The sequence below is a fragment of the Mizuhopecten yessoensis genome, unplaced genomic scaffold, assembly GCF_002113885.1.
Source record: "Mizuhopecten yessoensis strain PY_sf001 unplaced genomic scaffold, ASM211388v2 scaffold6135_1, whole genome shotgun sequence".
NCBI classification, from domain to species: domain Eukaryota; kingdom Metazoa; phylum Mollusca; class Bivalvia; order Pectinida; family Pectinidae; genus Mizuhopecten; species Mizuhopecten yessoensis.
Window position 1 is genome coordinate 2,990,810 of NW_018406397.1, and position 15,871 is coordinate 3,006,680.

The 15,871-nt window shown below is 37.3% G+C and overlaps 1 protein-coding gene across 1 annotated transcript in view; it reads right to left on the reverse strand.

The window, feature by feature from the left end:
- Nucleotides 1-15,651, reverse strand: part of LOC110451622 (ATP-binding cassette sub-family B member 7, mitochondrial-like) — a 20,377-nt gene extending 4,726 nt beyond the window's left edge. The window contains exons 1-12 of the mRNA XM_021499743.1: nt 15,469-15,651; nt 14,119-14,214; nt 13,436-13,654; nt 13,000-13,129; nt 11,624-11,810; nt 9,459-9,540; nt 8,885-8,973; nt 7,355-7,442; nt 5,278-5,452; nt 4,057-4,214; nt 3,258-3,421; nt 2,630-2,845 (exon numbers count right to left, since the gene is read on the reverse strand). Of these exons, the coding sequence (XP_021355418.1) occupies nt 2,630-2,845; nt 3,258-3,421; nt 4,057-4,214; nt 5,278-5,452; nt 7,355-7,442; nt 8,885-8,973; nt 9,459-9,540; nt 11,624-11,810; nt 13,000-13,129; nt 13,436-13,654; nt 14,119-14,214; nt 15,469-15,624 (1,760 nt within the window). The 5' untranslated portion in view covers nt 15,625-15,651. The remainder of the gene's footprint in view (nt 1-2,629; nt 2,846-3,257; nt 3,422-4,056; nt 4,215-5,277; nt 5,453-7,354; nt 7,443-8,884; nt 8,974-9,458; nt 9,541-11,623; nt 11,811-12,999; nt 13,130-13,435; nt 13,655-14,118; nt 14,215-15,468) is intronic.
- Between the last annotated feature and the right edge of the window lie 220 nt (nt 15,652-15,871).

Genomic DNA, 15,871 nt, shown 5'->3' on the forward strand with positions numbered 1-15,871 from the left:
GATATACTAACCAGATAAAGTGTAGCCCGATATACTAACCAGATAAAGTGTAGCCCGATATACTAACCAGATCAAGTGTAGCCCGATATACTAACCATATAAAGTGTAGCCCGATATACTAACCAGATAAAGTGTAGCCCGATATACTAACAAGATAAAGTGTAGCCTGATATACTAACCAGCTCGCGTGTAGCCTGATATACTAACCAGATAGAGCGTAGCCTGATATACTAACCAGATAAAGAGTAGCTCGATATACTAACCAGATCAAGTGTAGCCCGATATACTAACCATATAAAGTGTAGCCCGATATACTAGCCAGATAAAGTGTAGCCCGATATACCAACCAGATAAAGTGTAGCCCGATATACTAAGCAGATAAAGTGTAGCCCGATATACTAACCAGATAGAGTGTAGCCCGATATACTAACCAGATAGAGTGTAGCCTGATATACTAACCAGATAGAGTGTAGCCTGATATACTAACCAGATAAAGTGTAGCCTGATATACTGACCAGATAGAGCGTAGCCTGATATACTAATCAGATAAAGTGTAGCGTGATATACTAACCAGCTCGCGTGTAGCCTGATATACAAACCAGATAAAGTGTAGCCTGATATACTAACCAGATAAAGTGTAGCCTGATATACAAACCAGATAAAGTGTAGCCCGATATACTAACCATATAAAGTGTAGCCCGATATACTAACAAGATAAAGTGTAGCCTGATATACTAACCAGATAAAGTGTAGCCTGATATACCAACCAGATAAAGTGTAGCCCGATATACTAACAAGATAAGTGTAGCCTGATATACTAACCAGATAAAGTGCAGCCTGATATACTAACCAGATAAAGTGTATCCTGATATACTAACCAGATAAAGTGTAGCCCGATATACCAACCAGATAAAGTGTAGCCCGATATACTAACCATATAAAGTGTAGCCTGATATACTAACCAGATATAGTGTAGCCTGATATACTAACCAGATAAAGGGTAGCCTGATATACTAACCAGATAAAGGGTAGCCTGATATACTAACCAGATAAAGTGTAGCCGGATATACTAACCAGATAAGTGTAGCCTGATATACTAACCAGATAAGTGTACCCCGATATACTAATCAGATAAAGTGTAGCCCGATATACTAACCATATAAAGTGTAGCCTGATATACTAACAAGATAAAGTGTAGCCTGATATACTAACCAGATAAAGTGTAGCCCGATATACTATATTAAACTTTACCTGTTGGTCATTGATACCTTTTACTTCAAGTCAAGATAGACAGGCTCTAAGAAATCCAACTCTAGGTGTTAACAGCAATAGGGGTGTAACAACATACCAACCAAAGGTTTAACATATGCCTGTCAAAAACTTTGATGGCACATATAAGGGTATAGGGAGCGTCTGTCCGTCCCAATTTGGTTTCCGTAAGATAACTTGCTTTAAAATCATATAATTTTGATGGAACTTGGTATTCATTGCATTATGCAAAGGTTAAGTTAAATTCAAAATTAAGAAATATTCACGCATAATTAACTAGCCTACTGTCCTCTGATTGGCCAATATCCAAATTTTAGTTTCCATCAGATAAGTTGCGTAAACATCGTTTGATTTTGATGAAACTCAGTATGAATGTACACTACACAAAGGCTGAGGCTAAGTTCGAAGTTAAAATCTGTGCATAATTAATTAGCATACTGTGCTCCAATTGGTTGATGGTTTCTGTACAATAACTTTGTCAAATATGACTTGATTCTGATGAAACTTGGTAAATATTTATATTATACTATGACAAGGGCAAAGCTTAATAATGCATCAGGAAGATTTAAAGTATGTCATATTGACATGGGATTGGCTTATATTGTTCTGCCCTGTCATACTCTTGTTTATTTCATTACATCTATGATAAAAGAGCTATTACCCTGCGGTAGTCATTCAGAAATCTCTTTATGCAAAATAAATTAATAAATGACCATTGTTTCCAATATTGGCAAAAACTGAAGGGCTATAGGCAGTTGGATAGTGCACTTGTCCTTCACCAAGATGGCCAGGATATGGATTTCCAAAAGCGGATGTGAGAAGGTACGGGGTCACCTGCCCGGTGAACCACTTAATTTTTCTCTGGATACCTGCATTCAGACCATTTGTGTGCTGACATCCAGGCCAACAAAAGTATTTAATATAAGCTAATATAACTTGTTTCATAATCATTATGTAAACACAAGCCAACATATTTGCTGCCATCTTGAAAAATGTCACCTAATGGTGTTTATGATATACAGTAGTGATAAAATTGGCTTGACAGCAAGGAAGTAAATAAATCACTTTGAATTTTGTTTGCATCTAAAATTCAAGCTACTATTGAATAAGAACGTAATTACTTGTGAACTTTAACCTCCATATTTTTATTATAAGACAATGGTTCAGATAGTGAGTATACTGGTGTGACAATTGAAAATAAAAGATAAAGTTCTTGTTTAAAGAAAATCTTTCTACTACCTCGGACAATAAATCATTGAGAAATAATGTCATTACTGCCTTTTTGGAGCTTTCTAACCTTAAAACTAGAAAATGTCTGTAAGACATGAACGACCCCGACACCATGTCAAATTAGTTCCAGTGTTTGACGGGACGGGACGGACTAGGACAACACTTTATGCCCTCCAATTTAATGGCGGGAGAATAAAAATGTCTTGAGGTAACTACCTGAGGTACCACTCCTATGGCCTGCCTCACGCTGTCAAGGTTCAGTTCCTGTATACTCTGGTCGTTAATGGTGATGCTGCCTTGTTGGGGATCGTAGAAACGATACAACAATCTTACTATCGTAGACTTCCTGAAATGAACAGAGAAAAAATATGACAAACATTTATATGGTAGTGCAAGTGGTTCACAGATGTCTTTTAAGAGAGTTTCTACACTATGAAGAAGTCAAAGACCACATACATGTAGCTGGCCGCCTTTTGGATAAGTTAGACTTTCTAGTGTCCATTTTCATAAGGACTTAAGTTAAGTATTTTTTTTGTCAGTTTACAGATGATTTGAAACGTCCAAAATATCCTTATGTAGTATCAATCAGGTCACAAAGTCACAAGATACAGCTTGATAATATGGTGGAGTGAAAAAATATAATGTAGGGAAACCTATGATGAAAACTGTAGAAAAAAATTATGCTTATTTATCTGATACATGGAATTACAGAATGTTTTATTTCAGGAAAAGCTGCTGGCATTGATAAAAACAATTACCCTGATCCACTTCCACCGACAATGGCTACTTTCTTGCCGGATGGTACATCAAAGGTCAATCCGTTCAGAATGCCACGGCCAGGGGTGTACTCAAAGTGCACATTGTCGAAGGAAATGGCCGACTTCTGGGGAGAGGCCTTCAGCAGGGGAGCATTAGGCAAGGACTGCAATATCAGATGTACAGAATAAAGTTGGATATTTCTTGAACCCTTTCACTACTGTAGACCACAATGGACACATCCAGATCAATGCATGGTAGAGTCTACTAAAGTAACATAGGGATGAAATGGTTAACATGATGGTGGGTATTTTGTTGAGTCACTACAACTGTAACCCAGAGGTTAACTCATATTCCCACACAACATCCATACCATAACTGTTGCCACCCACCATGCCTTATCTTCTCTATTTATATTTAACAGCTGAAGTGTATCAATATAGTTTTTGCTGCACAAATGATAGCAGTATGACAAGGTTCTATTTTAACTCTTATATGTTTTACATAATGTGCTGGAAATCGTCTTTTTCTTTGCTTGAGTATTTTTTCAACAACACTTGTGATAATATGAAATAGTCCTTCATTTTGATAACTTTCTCCACTAAAACCATTTTTGAGTTCTGAAAGTACAGTAACATCATTATGCATTAGCAAGTATTATTGTGTTATTTTTCAAACTACCTCATTATGTGGTGTGAAAAACAACACTGAGTTGTTCTTGATGTTTGCACCAACAACACCAGTAACACCAACTATCAGAGCTCTTTCTGAGGGACAATTATCATGCTGTGAGGTACCTACCTGTACACTGCTTTTGATTTTCAGCAAGCTGAACATTGTGTGCATGTCAATAATGGCCTGGTTTACATCTCTGTACACAGAGCCCAGGAAGTTGAGTGGGACAGACAGCTGGAACAACAAGCCGTTGACCATGACCAGGTCTCCCACTGTCATCGTACCTACACACAAATAAGGTATATGTATACATAGTGATAAATCTGCATACAGGTCCCAAGTCCTATATTCATAGAATTTTGATGTGACTTGGTAGAATTCATGGAAATACTGAAATTTAACATTGTAGGACCCATTGTTTTTAGCAATACGGTTGAGGAGGACCCATGAAAATAAATTGTAGATTGATCACTGCTGTATCAAATTTTAAACCGGTGATATTTTCTAAAGTATTAAACTTGATCAATAAAATGCATGTCTTAGGATTTAAAATGGTCATTTTTATTAGAATTACATTAAAATACTCATATTTCTGAACAGTTTTTGTCTGCATGGAAGGCTGAAGTGATAACCACAATGTCAAATCCACATATGAACACTTTTTTCACTATACAGATACAGATGTATTTCCTAAATCCAAAATTTTCATTAGTTTGTAGAATTTCAAGGTGTTTCTGGTTCTGTGTATCTGTGCCCTGGGCATCTTCCAGGGATTACGCACACTTACGTTCTGTGCAGCCCTGAAATATGTCATGACAAAATCAAAAGCACGGAGTATGTAATTTGATTGGTTTTAGGTGGAAAAAACTAACCAATCGCTAGGCTGATAACCATCCGATGAAAATGAAAGAGTGACACTCAACATCAAAGCCTGTCAATTTTACAATTCTGCTGTGCATGCCCTGCAATTATTTTGATTTACATCAAAAGATCAAATTAGTCTACTTGTATCATTCACAAGGTAGCACATACAGAGACTTCAATTTTGTCATGACATATTCAAGGGGTGCATGGAGCACAGGTGAGCGTAATCCCTGGAACTTCAAGGATCTGCCCTCGGCCCATCTGTAACAAGTTTCGTTTGCTCAGTTACACAATATATATGTTAAATTTGCAATTGTGATATTTTCGTAATTTATGTAAACTACAAAAATAACCAAGCTAATGAAGTTTAACCCATTCACCCCTAAAATCACATTTGAACCTTATCAAATCAAGGATTGGGTAAGTCCAGTTTAAACATGTAGGGGTGAATGAGTTAATAAACATGGTTATCTTGGATATTACCTGCTGCAATATCTTGGCTGCAGAGAACCATCATTGTAGTCAGGCCCACGCTGAAAATGAAGTTCTGGCCAAAATTGAGGCCAGCAAGACTTGTAGTTATTTTGAGCGATGCCTGCTCATACTTAGCGAGGACTTTGTCATATCTGTCTGCCTCATATGTTTCGTTGTTAAAATACTGAAATGAAAACAGTGCATAGTGATACTAGACATGTACCATTGATTTTATCTTATACAATGTACATTCAAGAACTCATTTATAAGATTCTATAACAAAATCACATATTTACTGGACATTGTTCTTTCACAAACTGCATGACCCGCGACCAACTTATGACCCACGAGGATGATACAAATCTCCCGCATTCCGTCAACATGACCCGGAATGACCCACCTCCGCGCTCATAATAGTATGTCCCTATTTCCGGAAGTGTTACATTCGTGTGTCTCGTAGGTTTAGCATTAATGTATGGGTAAAGTCAGTACACAATTTGAAATGTTTTCACAATGGCGGTCTCTCTTTCGTGGAAGCCAGGCAAATTTGAAAGGTGAGTACCGTTTACTATTACAACAGTGCATATAATTCTGATCGTAGTTCTTTCGATTTCACATGCACAACCGTAATCCAGACTGCGTTAAATGTTAGACAAAAAGAATAAGTATGTCTGCTATTGCAATACTTTGTGGAAAAGGGATTTTGAGTGGCTTCATATATGTCATAAAATGTTGAGCTTGATCATTCTTATTGTAAACTGTACTGTATACTTAAAATATTTTCGGTAGGTTCGCGTGCTCTTTATGAAAGACATACGATTAACGATTTTCACGATGTCTGACGGCAAGGTTATAAACGCAAAGTCGTTGTTTAGTAACTTCAGTGCTGAGCACATTACTTTCTCAACGGCAGATCACGATCATTCTAATTTACCAAAATCTGCATGAAAATGCTTTCCCATATCGCGATCGCGAGATTGCTTTAAAATTTGTAGCAGTCGTACAAATTTGACTGTACCAAGATATTAAACCAATAGAAATACCTGTATTTAACATTTTATTTTTTTCCAGTTTCCATCCTGCAGACAGTCATATTCCCAATGTAGTACATACAGATGAGAGGGAGAAAAAGATAGAGGAGCTTTGAGACGAGTTCATGCTCCCAGTATGCATCAAAGATGCCAAGTTTTTTACAATTAACTCAAACTACCTGTATGTACAGGGAAATTAGTATTTTGAAAAGATAGAATGTAATAAAACAAAATGTGTGAAAAGAGTTGTTTTATTTATTTAAAAAAAGTCCTAACCATACCAGAAGACACAATTACATATGTAATGCTGTGACATCGCAAAAATTAAATGATTAATTTTGACGTGATTTTTTTTGTCGCGCGTTATCACCCCCCACAGAATTTCCCAACGGGGGTCATGACCCCCATTGGGAGATTCATGGGTAAGCAGGTATGGCCCCCGTCATGTGCCTTTATCCATAAAATTACAAAACAGAACTCACAGAAATCACCAGGGATGCAATACAGGTAATCGAGTGGTACATATGTATATTATTCAACAAATAATATTTACCACAAAGAATGAACAAAGTCAGATAAAGAGAAGAACACAAATGATTGCCCAAAAGCTCTGAGTCGATATTCTAAAATTTACCACTAAAATGATAAGTTTGATAGGGCAATATATAAATGGTATATCCCCATATTTTGTTAAGTGAACTTGACCTTGACCTAAACAACTTGTAAAACCCTTATAACATATCTACATATAAAAGTACATCACCATGAGAAATATGGTAAATTTTAGACTTTTTGATTATCTCCACAAATACACTGATTAAGGACAGACAGATTGATAACTATAGGGTATCTTCAATGGCCCCGGGGCGTTCATAAATGAATTTTACTGAGGCTTTTACTGCAAGTAATAAGAACATAACTTCTCTCAAATAAATTCAGCTTTATCAATCCGAACTCATTCACCCCTGAAATTTCATAATGAACTATTCCAACCTTTGAATTGTAAGAGTTCAAATGTGTCTTTAGGGGTGAATGAGTTAACCAGAGCACCTTACCTTGACAGTCTCATAATTGATCAGGGAATCAATAGCCATATTTCCTGCATCAGAATCGGCTGCATTCATCTGCTTTCGAAACTTTGTCCTGAATGAAAATTAAATATTTAGAAACAAATCATAATTTCTATGTTTTTTTGTGGTTTTTTCAAACAACTTCACCTAGTTTTTCAAATGTTACTAGTACTGCATAAACGTCAGACACAAGTCCATCTTAGTAAAGAACAAGAGGCCCAATAGGCCTGCATCGCTCACCTGGTATTAATCTCACACTTGTTATCTTAAAAGTGGACTAAAATACAGCTACAGGCAGAATATCAGTGTTTGATTCATAAGAACCTTTTAAAAGATTTAAACATATGACGCATGTGACCTTGAATGTCGAACAAGGACATTAGGTTGAACAGAGTTAATAGTCTTCCAACCGAGCATGCTTCTGGCAAAATATCATTACCCTGGACCTTTCGGTTATACAGAACAAATCATTTAAAGATTTATACATATAATGACCACTGTGACCTTGAATTTGGGCGAAGGTCATTCACTTGGTAGTCCTTCATCCCAGCATGTTAATGGCCAAATATCATCACCCTTGGCCTTTTGCTTATTAAGAAGAAGTCATTCAATGATTTTTTAAACATATTTGACACCTGTGACCTTGAATATATATGTCAAGGTCATTCATTTGAACAAACTTGGTAGTCCTTCATCCCAGCATGTTACTGGCATTATCCTAGGCCTCTTGGTTATTCAGAAGAAGTTGTTTAAAGGTTTAAAACATATTTGACCCCTGTGACCTTGAAAAAAGATAAAGATCATTCATTTGAGCAAACTTTGTAACCCATCATCCCAGCATTCTACTGGCCAAATATCATCACCCTAGGCCTCTTGGTTATTCATCAGAAGTTGTTTAAAGGTTTTAAACATATTTGCCCCCTGTGACATTAAAAAAAGATAAAGATCATTCATTTGGGCAAACTTTGTAACCCTTCATTGCAGCATGTTACTGGCCAACTATCATCACCCTAGGCCTCTTGAATATTCAGAAGAAGTTGTTTAAAGATTTTTACATATTTGACCCCTGTGACCTTGAAAATGGATGAAGGTCATTTATTTGAACAAACTTGGTAGCCCTTCATTTCAGCATGTTACTGGCCAAATATCATCCTCCTAGGCCTCTTAGTTATATAGAAGAAGTTGTATAAAGATTTAAACATATTTGACCCCTGTGACCTTGAAAATTGATGAAGGTCATTTATTTGAACAAACGTGGTTGGCCTTTATCCAAGCATGCTTCTTGCCAAATATTATCACCCTAGGCCTTTTGGTTACTGAGAAGAAGTTGTTAAAGTAAAAAGTTGACGCCAGCCGGTTGCCGGCCGGACGCCGCACCATGCCATAAGCTCACTTCGGGCCAGGTGAGCTAAAAATCAGGCAGTGTGCCTAAGTATACCAAATTTAAATGATTTTAAATGCTCTAGACCTCACGACTGAGAGATGAATAACAATTATAAAGTAAAGGATATCTACCTCCACTGTGTAAATACCAGTGTAAATGTGGCATACACAGATATGCACCCGATTGCCACTTCAGCATAGACTAATCCACAATTGTAGTACTGAAAATAGAAACAGACTGGTATCAAATCACTCACAACTACTAGTCCATACATGATCTTACCCCTTCATAAGAATCTTCACCACCTTATGTAAAAGCACTTTGCTATGATGTGTTACTCTATATACTAAGTCATTTACAGAGACGTTTACATTTCAATAACATCTACCCTGTTCATCAGACTATGAATGAATGACATATATAGCGTGTACTGCACCTGAGTACTGTATATTGGGAAATGTTCGCCGCAGTTTAACTTCCAGCTTTTTTGCCCTCCATAATGAAAGCAGATTTATCATTCCAGCAATTATTAGTAACTACATAACAATATTAATTGTGAAGGGCGATATTAACACTGGGCAAATATGTTTTTTACGAACAAAGGGCGATGGGTTTGACTGGGGCGAAAATTTCCTGGTATCCAGTATCTCATACCTGGGTAGAACTAACAATACAAGTCCATGTCAGTGGAGTTTGATGACTTACCAGTAGGGAAGTCACAAGGAGGCATTCCAAAATTGTTGGTCCTAGATTAAATATCAGAGCCGTCAGGGTAGTGTTTATACCCCTGTAAAGAATAACATATACAAACATTACTAAAACACTCCAAGGAATGCATTGTAATGTAAAATATATAAATAATAATAATAATAGTTTGAGGTTCATATATACCGCTTTATTACAACCTATTTTGTAGGTTGTCTCAAAGCAGTTCACAAATTATTAACCGTGGTTATAGGGCCCAGCCAATATCTTTCACAACTCCATGGGGAGCATACAGCCGGTGCTGCCATTTCGGCGCTCACAGCTAGCATTCAACAATTCTAGCACTGCCCAATATGCAAACACATACTCATTTACAGCTAAGTAGACTGGAACAACCGGGGTAAAGCATCTTGCTCAAAGATACAATACAGTGCTGTGCAGTGACTCGAACCCATAACCGTTCGGTCACGCTTGTTGGCCTGCGTGTTAGTGTGCTTAATGTGGAAGGAAACCAGAGAACCCGGAGAAAACCCATGTGTTCAGGCAAGTGACCCATACCTTTTAACATCTGATCGGGGAATCGAACCCCGGCCTCCTTGATGAAAGGCATATTTGCTATCCACAGCGCCACCCGACCACCATTGTAATGTATATTATGTTGGATCATGTCAGTCTAGATCCTGTCAGCAGTTTTATTTGGACTGAAGTGATGGGCTGATGATCGATTATAATAAACATACAATTGGTTTGCCCTTTTGGATTCCGATAATCGATTACAAATACCATAATCAAAATCAAAGTGTCAAATGTTTACAATGTTGTATGCTTTGAAAGTCACATACTCTTATATATGATTGATGGTTATGTAGAAAAAAATATCTATATTGCATAAAAGTGGATTAAAATTCATTCATTATAAAAGTATGAAGCCGAATACAAAGTTTACAACTCTGTCAGTTGATGTAAAAATAGTGTGTGTTTTCACTTTATTTTGGTATTAAGTTCCAAGAATTTATAAACGAATTATGCAGTTGATCATCAATCTATTTACTACTTCTGATTTCAAACTGATTATCCATTATGATTCTAAACCAATTGCCGATCACCAGATCTAGAGTTCCCATTAACTTGCTATAGTCATGTTCCATAAAACACACCATGTATCAAGACATTCTGTTATAAGGTTGGAACACGAAGTAGAAAGCTTTACATGTAAAGTAAACACTAATTGACAGGCTGTACTGGAGGCAACAGTTGATGGAATTTAATAACTCAGAAATAATTAACAACTAAGGTTAGATTCATCATTATTCACAACCCACGTTAAACAATGTATACTATAAGATGGTAGCATAGTACACAAACAGGTCGCTTATTTTATTCTAAACTTATATATCGATTTAATCCAAACTATTTGGTCTGTCATAATGAGCAGTGTATCTTTACTTAATATAGGCACACCAGTACCAAATAGAGGTAACAACTTTGAATACTATAAGATATAAGCCATCTAAATTTGGGAAGTTAGATATTGTAAATTGATACCTAAATGCATTTTCGACCACACATATTAGAATTACCATAAGTAATGTAGCAGAGGTAGCAAACCACTGTACCTTTGTCAAAAGCCTTGGACAGAGCACCTGTCTACTGCTGACTACCTTTTATAACATTGAAACAGAGGGGGATTTGGGGGTGAATAAACAACCTAAGCTTGACATTTGAGTCTGAGCCAGTGGTTATAGTGAAGATATACACACCCTCTGTGTGGCAGAAGGCCTTTACTACATGTCCAGCTCATGTCTGTACAAGTATTCAACTTTCACTTGCATTCTTGTCACTCTTGTCATTGTCGTCGCTCTATCATCTACCTAGTCAAACAAAGGTATCGGGCGCCAACCCCACTAGCCAGTCAGATGATAGGTATATTATGACGTCACACTACTGACCTCTATACTGGACATGACATTACACAACATTATAAATAAATTTGACAAAATTCAATCCTGCCACAATATCAGCACTTTCACATTTTCATGTGTAGATCACCATCTAGCACTGCACCTTACTATAATAAGCATAAATACAGTATATTTATATCTTATGGGTTATCATAATTAAGTTAGCACAATTTAATTAAAATTTGAATACCCTTATTGTACTACCTTGTGCCTCGGTCAATAGCCTTAGACAAAGCCCCTGTCTGTCGTTGGAGGTGGTAGGCCAGATCCAAGCTGTGTAGGTGTAGGAAAACCTTCCTTGCCACACGTCTAATGGAATCTTGTGCAACTTTCCCGAATAAGGCATTACGTAGCTCATGAAAGGCTTGGGCAGTGGTCCTAGCAACTCCATCTACAAAAGGAAACATTTAATTTATGAATGATGTACTTAACCCGATCTACACATTCTAGCTTTTATATATGATGCACAGTCTACTCAACTACCTAGAAGTATTTTGGATAGTATTTTTATTCAGCTGTATCTTTAAAACAAGAGGCCCAGAGGGCCTGTATCGCTCACCTGAATATGTTTAAAATAATTGGTATGAAGTAAAGATATAGCACTCCATGGTAGGTGCTGTAAGTACATATGAAATTTCAGAAAGGTCAATCCAGCACTTGAGATAGAGCGAGAACAAACTTCAAACAGAGCCCCATCCCTATGCCCCTAGGGGGGTCATACCCATCAATTATGCAAAATTGAGTCCCTTTGACCCAAGGATGCTCCAGACTAAATAAGGATAAAATCCGTTAATCCCAGTGGTCGGAGAAGGATTTTAAAGGTTTAACCTCTATTTCTCCTATTGTGACCCGCCCTTCTGCCCCCTGGGAGACCACACCCACTGCTTATACAAAATTGAGTTCCCTTGGCCCAAGGATGCTCCAGACTAAATTAGGATAAAATCCTTTAATCCCTATGGCAGAAGAAGGATTTTAAAGGTTTTACCTATATTTCCCCTATTGGACCCCACCTCTCTGCCTTCAGGGGGGTCAGACACACCGTTTAAACAAAATTTGTTCCCCTTCACCCAAGAGTGCTTCATACCAAATTTTCAAAAAAATCCTGTCATTCTTACAGAAGAAGAAGGATTTTAAAGAATTTGCTGTTTCCCTTATTGGGCCCCTTCCTTCTGCCCCCAATGGGGCCACACCCGCTGTTTAAACGAAATTGAGTCCCTTTTGCCTAAGGATGCTCCAGACTAAATAAGGATAATATCCCTTAATCCCTATGGTAGAAGAAGGGTTATAAAGGTTTTACCTATATTCAGTGGGGCTGGATCAGGATTCAAATCCTTGACCTCAGATTATTAAACTTTCACTCGAACCGACTGAACTTCTTGTGGTCTTTGTCAACGAAAGTGTCCTTGGCCAACTGTACTAGAGAGTTATCCAAAATGAAATTAAGGGGAGGTGACTGTATATACGAAAACTTCAGTCACAGTGGTACAGGGATCCTTAAATACAGATTTTATGACTGAATTATACCAATAGCATTTATCTTGCTGAAACTTTGTAAAATTACCAAGAAAATTCACACTTACAGCCAAGAAGTATTGCCGTAGCTGAGGTGATCACAGTAGCTGGTGCTGAAGCCATGTTCAATATATTACTAGGTTCGTTAAGAAAGTCTACAGCATACTTAAATATAAACGGTACTTGGACATTCACAGCCTGCAAAGAGACAAATACAGCTTAATAAGAGTTGTTGGATCGCCTAGAAGTGTATCTGTGTTTGAATTGGCTGAATTTGTATTAAAGTCAAAATGTGATCAAAAAACAAAGTAAGCTGGGGCTCACATAGGTATCCCCTCCACTCCGCTGGTCAAAAAATGGTTGGTAGTGACCAAGTGTTCTTAATAAAATATATGCAAGTACCCTTCACTTAGACTTGACTAACATGTTGTTCAGAAACGTCTTTTTACACGCAAAGTTTCTTCAACTGAGTAAAAGCAATCGTCATCATGTATAGCGACTGACCTTTGAACTGATAAGAAGTGTCATAGCCGCTACGACTCGGATACGAATGCCAGGTTTATCCTTGGGCCAGACATATCCCAGCATGGCCCGAGTGATGTCCAAGGCCTTTACTTCATCCTTCACATGTTTGGTGTTGTCTTTGGAGTTGACGGTTGATGTGGATGATGATGGGTGGCCCGTACTGACACAAGCCCTCCTAAGAAAGCCATTTTTAGAAGCCTGGAAACAATGAACGGCACCATAATTGTGTACGTCAGAAATCAACTGCTGTCCATTTGTCAATTGATATGTAGCTTAGTATGCCCCTTATCCCATATTGATTATATTCTTATTAATATCAATATACATGTAAACATACATTACCTCTGTATAATTAAGTAAAACTTTTAATACGCATACATGTATATCTCCAGTTTTTGCAAGACACAAACGTTGGGGGGGTAAAATCAGGCATAAATCACAAATTTTGACCCAATTATGTAGCAAGCCTCTAACATTTTAAGGGTCAAAGGCAATTTAGGAGGTCATATACCCCCAAATGGAGGTAAATGAAACCCTGATTTCTAAATCGATTTAATATTGAAAATACACAAAATTCATGAAATCTTATTTGGTTATGTTTTGTAGAAATTTCACTGCTGAGTTGATGTATGAAACCATGCTTAATGCGCCAATATATTTACCTGTCCAAAAACAGGCCCCGGCCGTGTTTTACATGAAGATTCTCTATACTTTGTAGAACACTGCCATCGACCAAGACAAGGCTTTCTATAAACAGGCTGAAATACAATTTTAAACCAATATCTTTATAAGGGTAATAATATGCCAATGTGATAACATACTTGCCAACTCTCCCGATTTTGAATCCTAAATTTGAGGATTTTCAACCAGTGAATTCGCTAACTATTCCTATATTCTAACATCTAATGATTTCATCTGAAAGAACAGCTCAAAAGATGCCATTTGAAAGTGTTGTTTTCCCCCTAGGGTGTACATACACACATTCTATTCATGCTTTTAATTCTGAGCATGCGCAATCTCCCACATGGAAATTTCAAAAAGATGTCAAGTATCATATGTGATAATCAACTCTATACTTAATGGCTATGATATATATATTGTAATAGTTGGTAACTTCAATGTGAAGTTATCCAGATTAAATGTAAATAGAGTAAAGTGCTTCTCCTAGAGACCGAACATTAAGTGCCTTGCTTCCAATGAGCTTAATGGAATTTACCTTACTCTGACCTTAATTAGCTAGAAGGCAACCATAATCATGTGTGTGTAGCGGAATTAGACTGGGTCGATCTTTGGGGACAAGTTAATAAGCTCAATGTGGTAGAGGGTCCACCTAGAGTTCCGAGGGTACCGGGTTCGAACCCTGGTTTTGCTGTACAGCATTTTTCTGCTCGACTTTTACACTTGGTACATGTGATCAAACCTCGTTTCAAGTAATGGGTGTATGCTTGGCAAGGGGATACCTGAACCTTGGTTGAAAGGCAAGGGGATACCTGAACCTTGGTTGAAAACAGTGTTGTCTTCATTCTGGCAAATACTCAGAAAAAGGAGGGAGAAATGTAGCAGAACTGGACTGGGTTGATCATCGACAACCAGGTAGCTCAATTGGTAGTTATTTTGTCCATCCTGAGTTTTGAGGGTCCCAGGTTTGAACCCTGGACTCATGTCTTACTTAACTGTCAACGCGGTCCAGTGATTTCCTTTTTACTCATGTAAAGACAAATTGGCTTTCAAAGAACTTGTGTTTTATCTTTGCAAAACGGTCAAGTGCTGAATAATCATGTCAACAGAAAGCTATGACAAGCAAAACGATGCAAGTATGAGTTAGATTACAAAGTGTAAATTTTATCTCAGTGAAACGTATATCAGATTCCGATTCATGATACTTGGCTTTCAGTTGACTATGCATTAAATTTACTTACATCAATAATACAAATAAATGACTTCTCCCTCACATTCTGTCAGTTTCTGACATGTGAACATAGGGACAATCTCTATCGACTTATTACACTTACTAGAAGCTTTGTCCAGGCAGTTTGATGCCTTAACAATAATCTTTTACTACATCTTGGATTGACTGAATGTATTAAACGTAAAGTTTGGGTGTGAAATGGGCTAAAACAGCATATATTTTCAATGCGTTGACAACACGACCGCAACGCACCGGCCATGCCAAACAGGAAGCGGTGCAGAGGCTTGAAAACGAGAACGTCAACTTAGGTTGACCCTAAATTGACCCGATTATTCCGCGAACATGTAAACAAATATGCATTTTGACATGATAGAATGAAATATTTTTTCTATAAATGTAACTTCTGTAAAATGTACTAATAATATAAGTTTTATTCATTCGTTATATTTTAATGTCTAACTTTTTATCAAATGATCTATTTATTTAGGGACTATTTTTTGTGATGG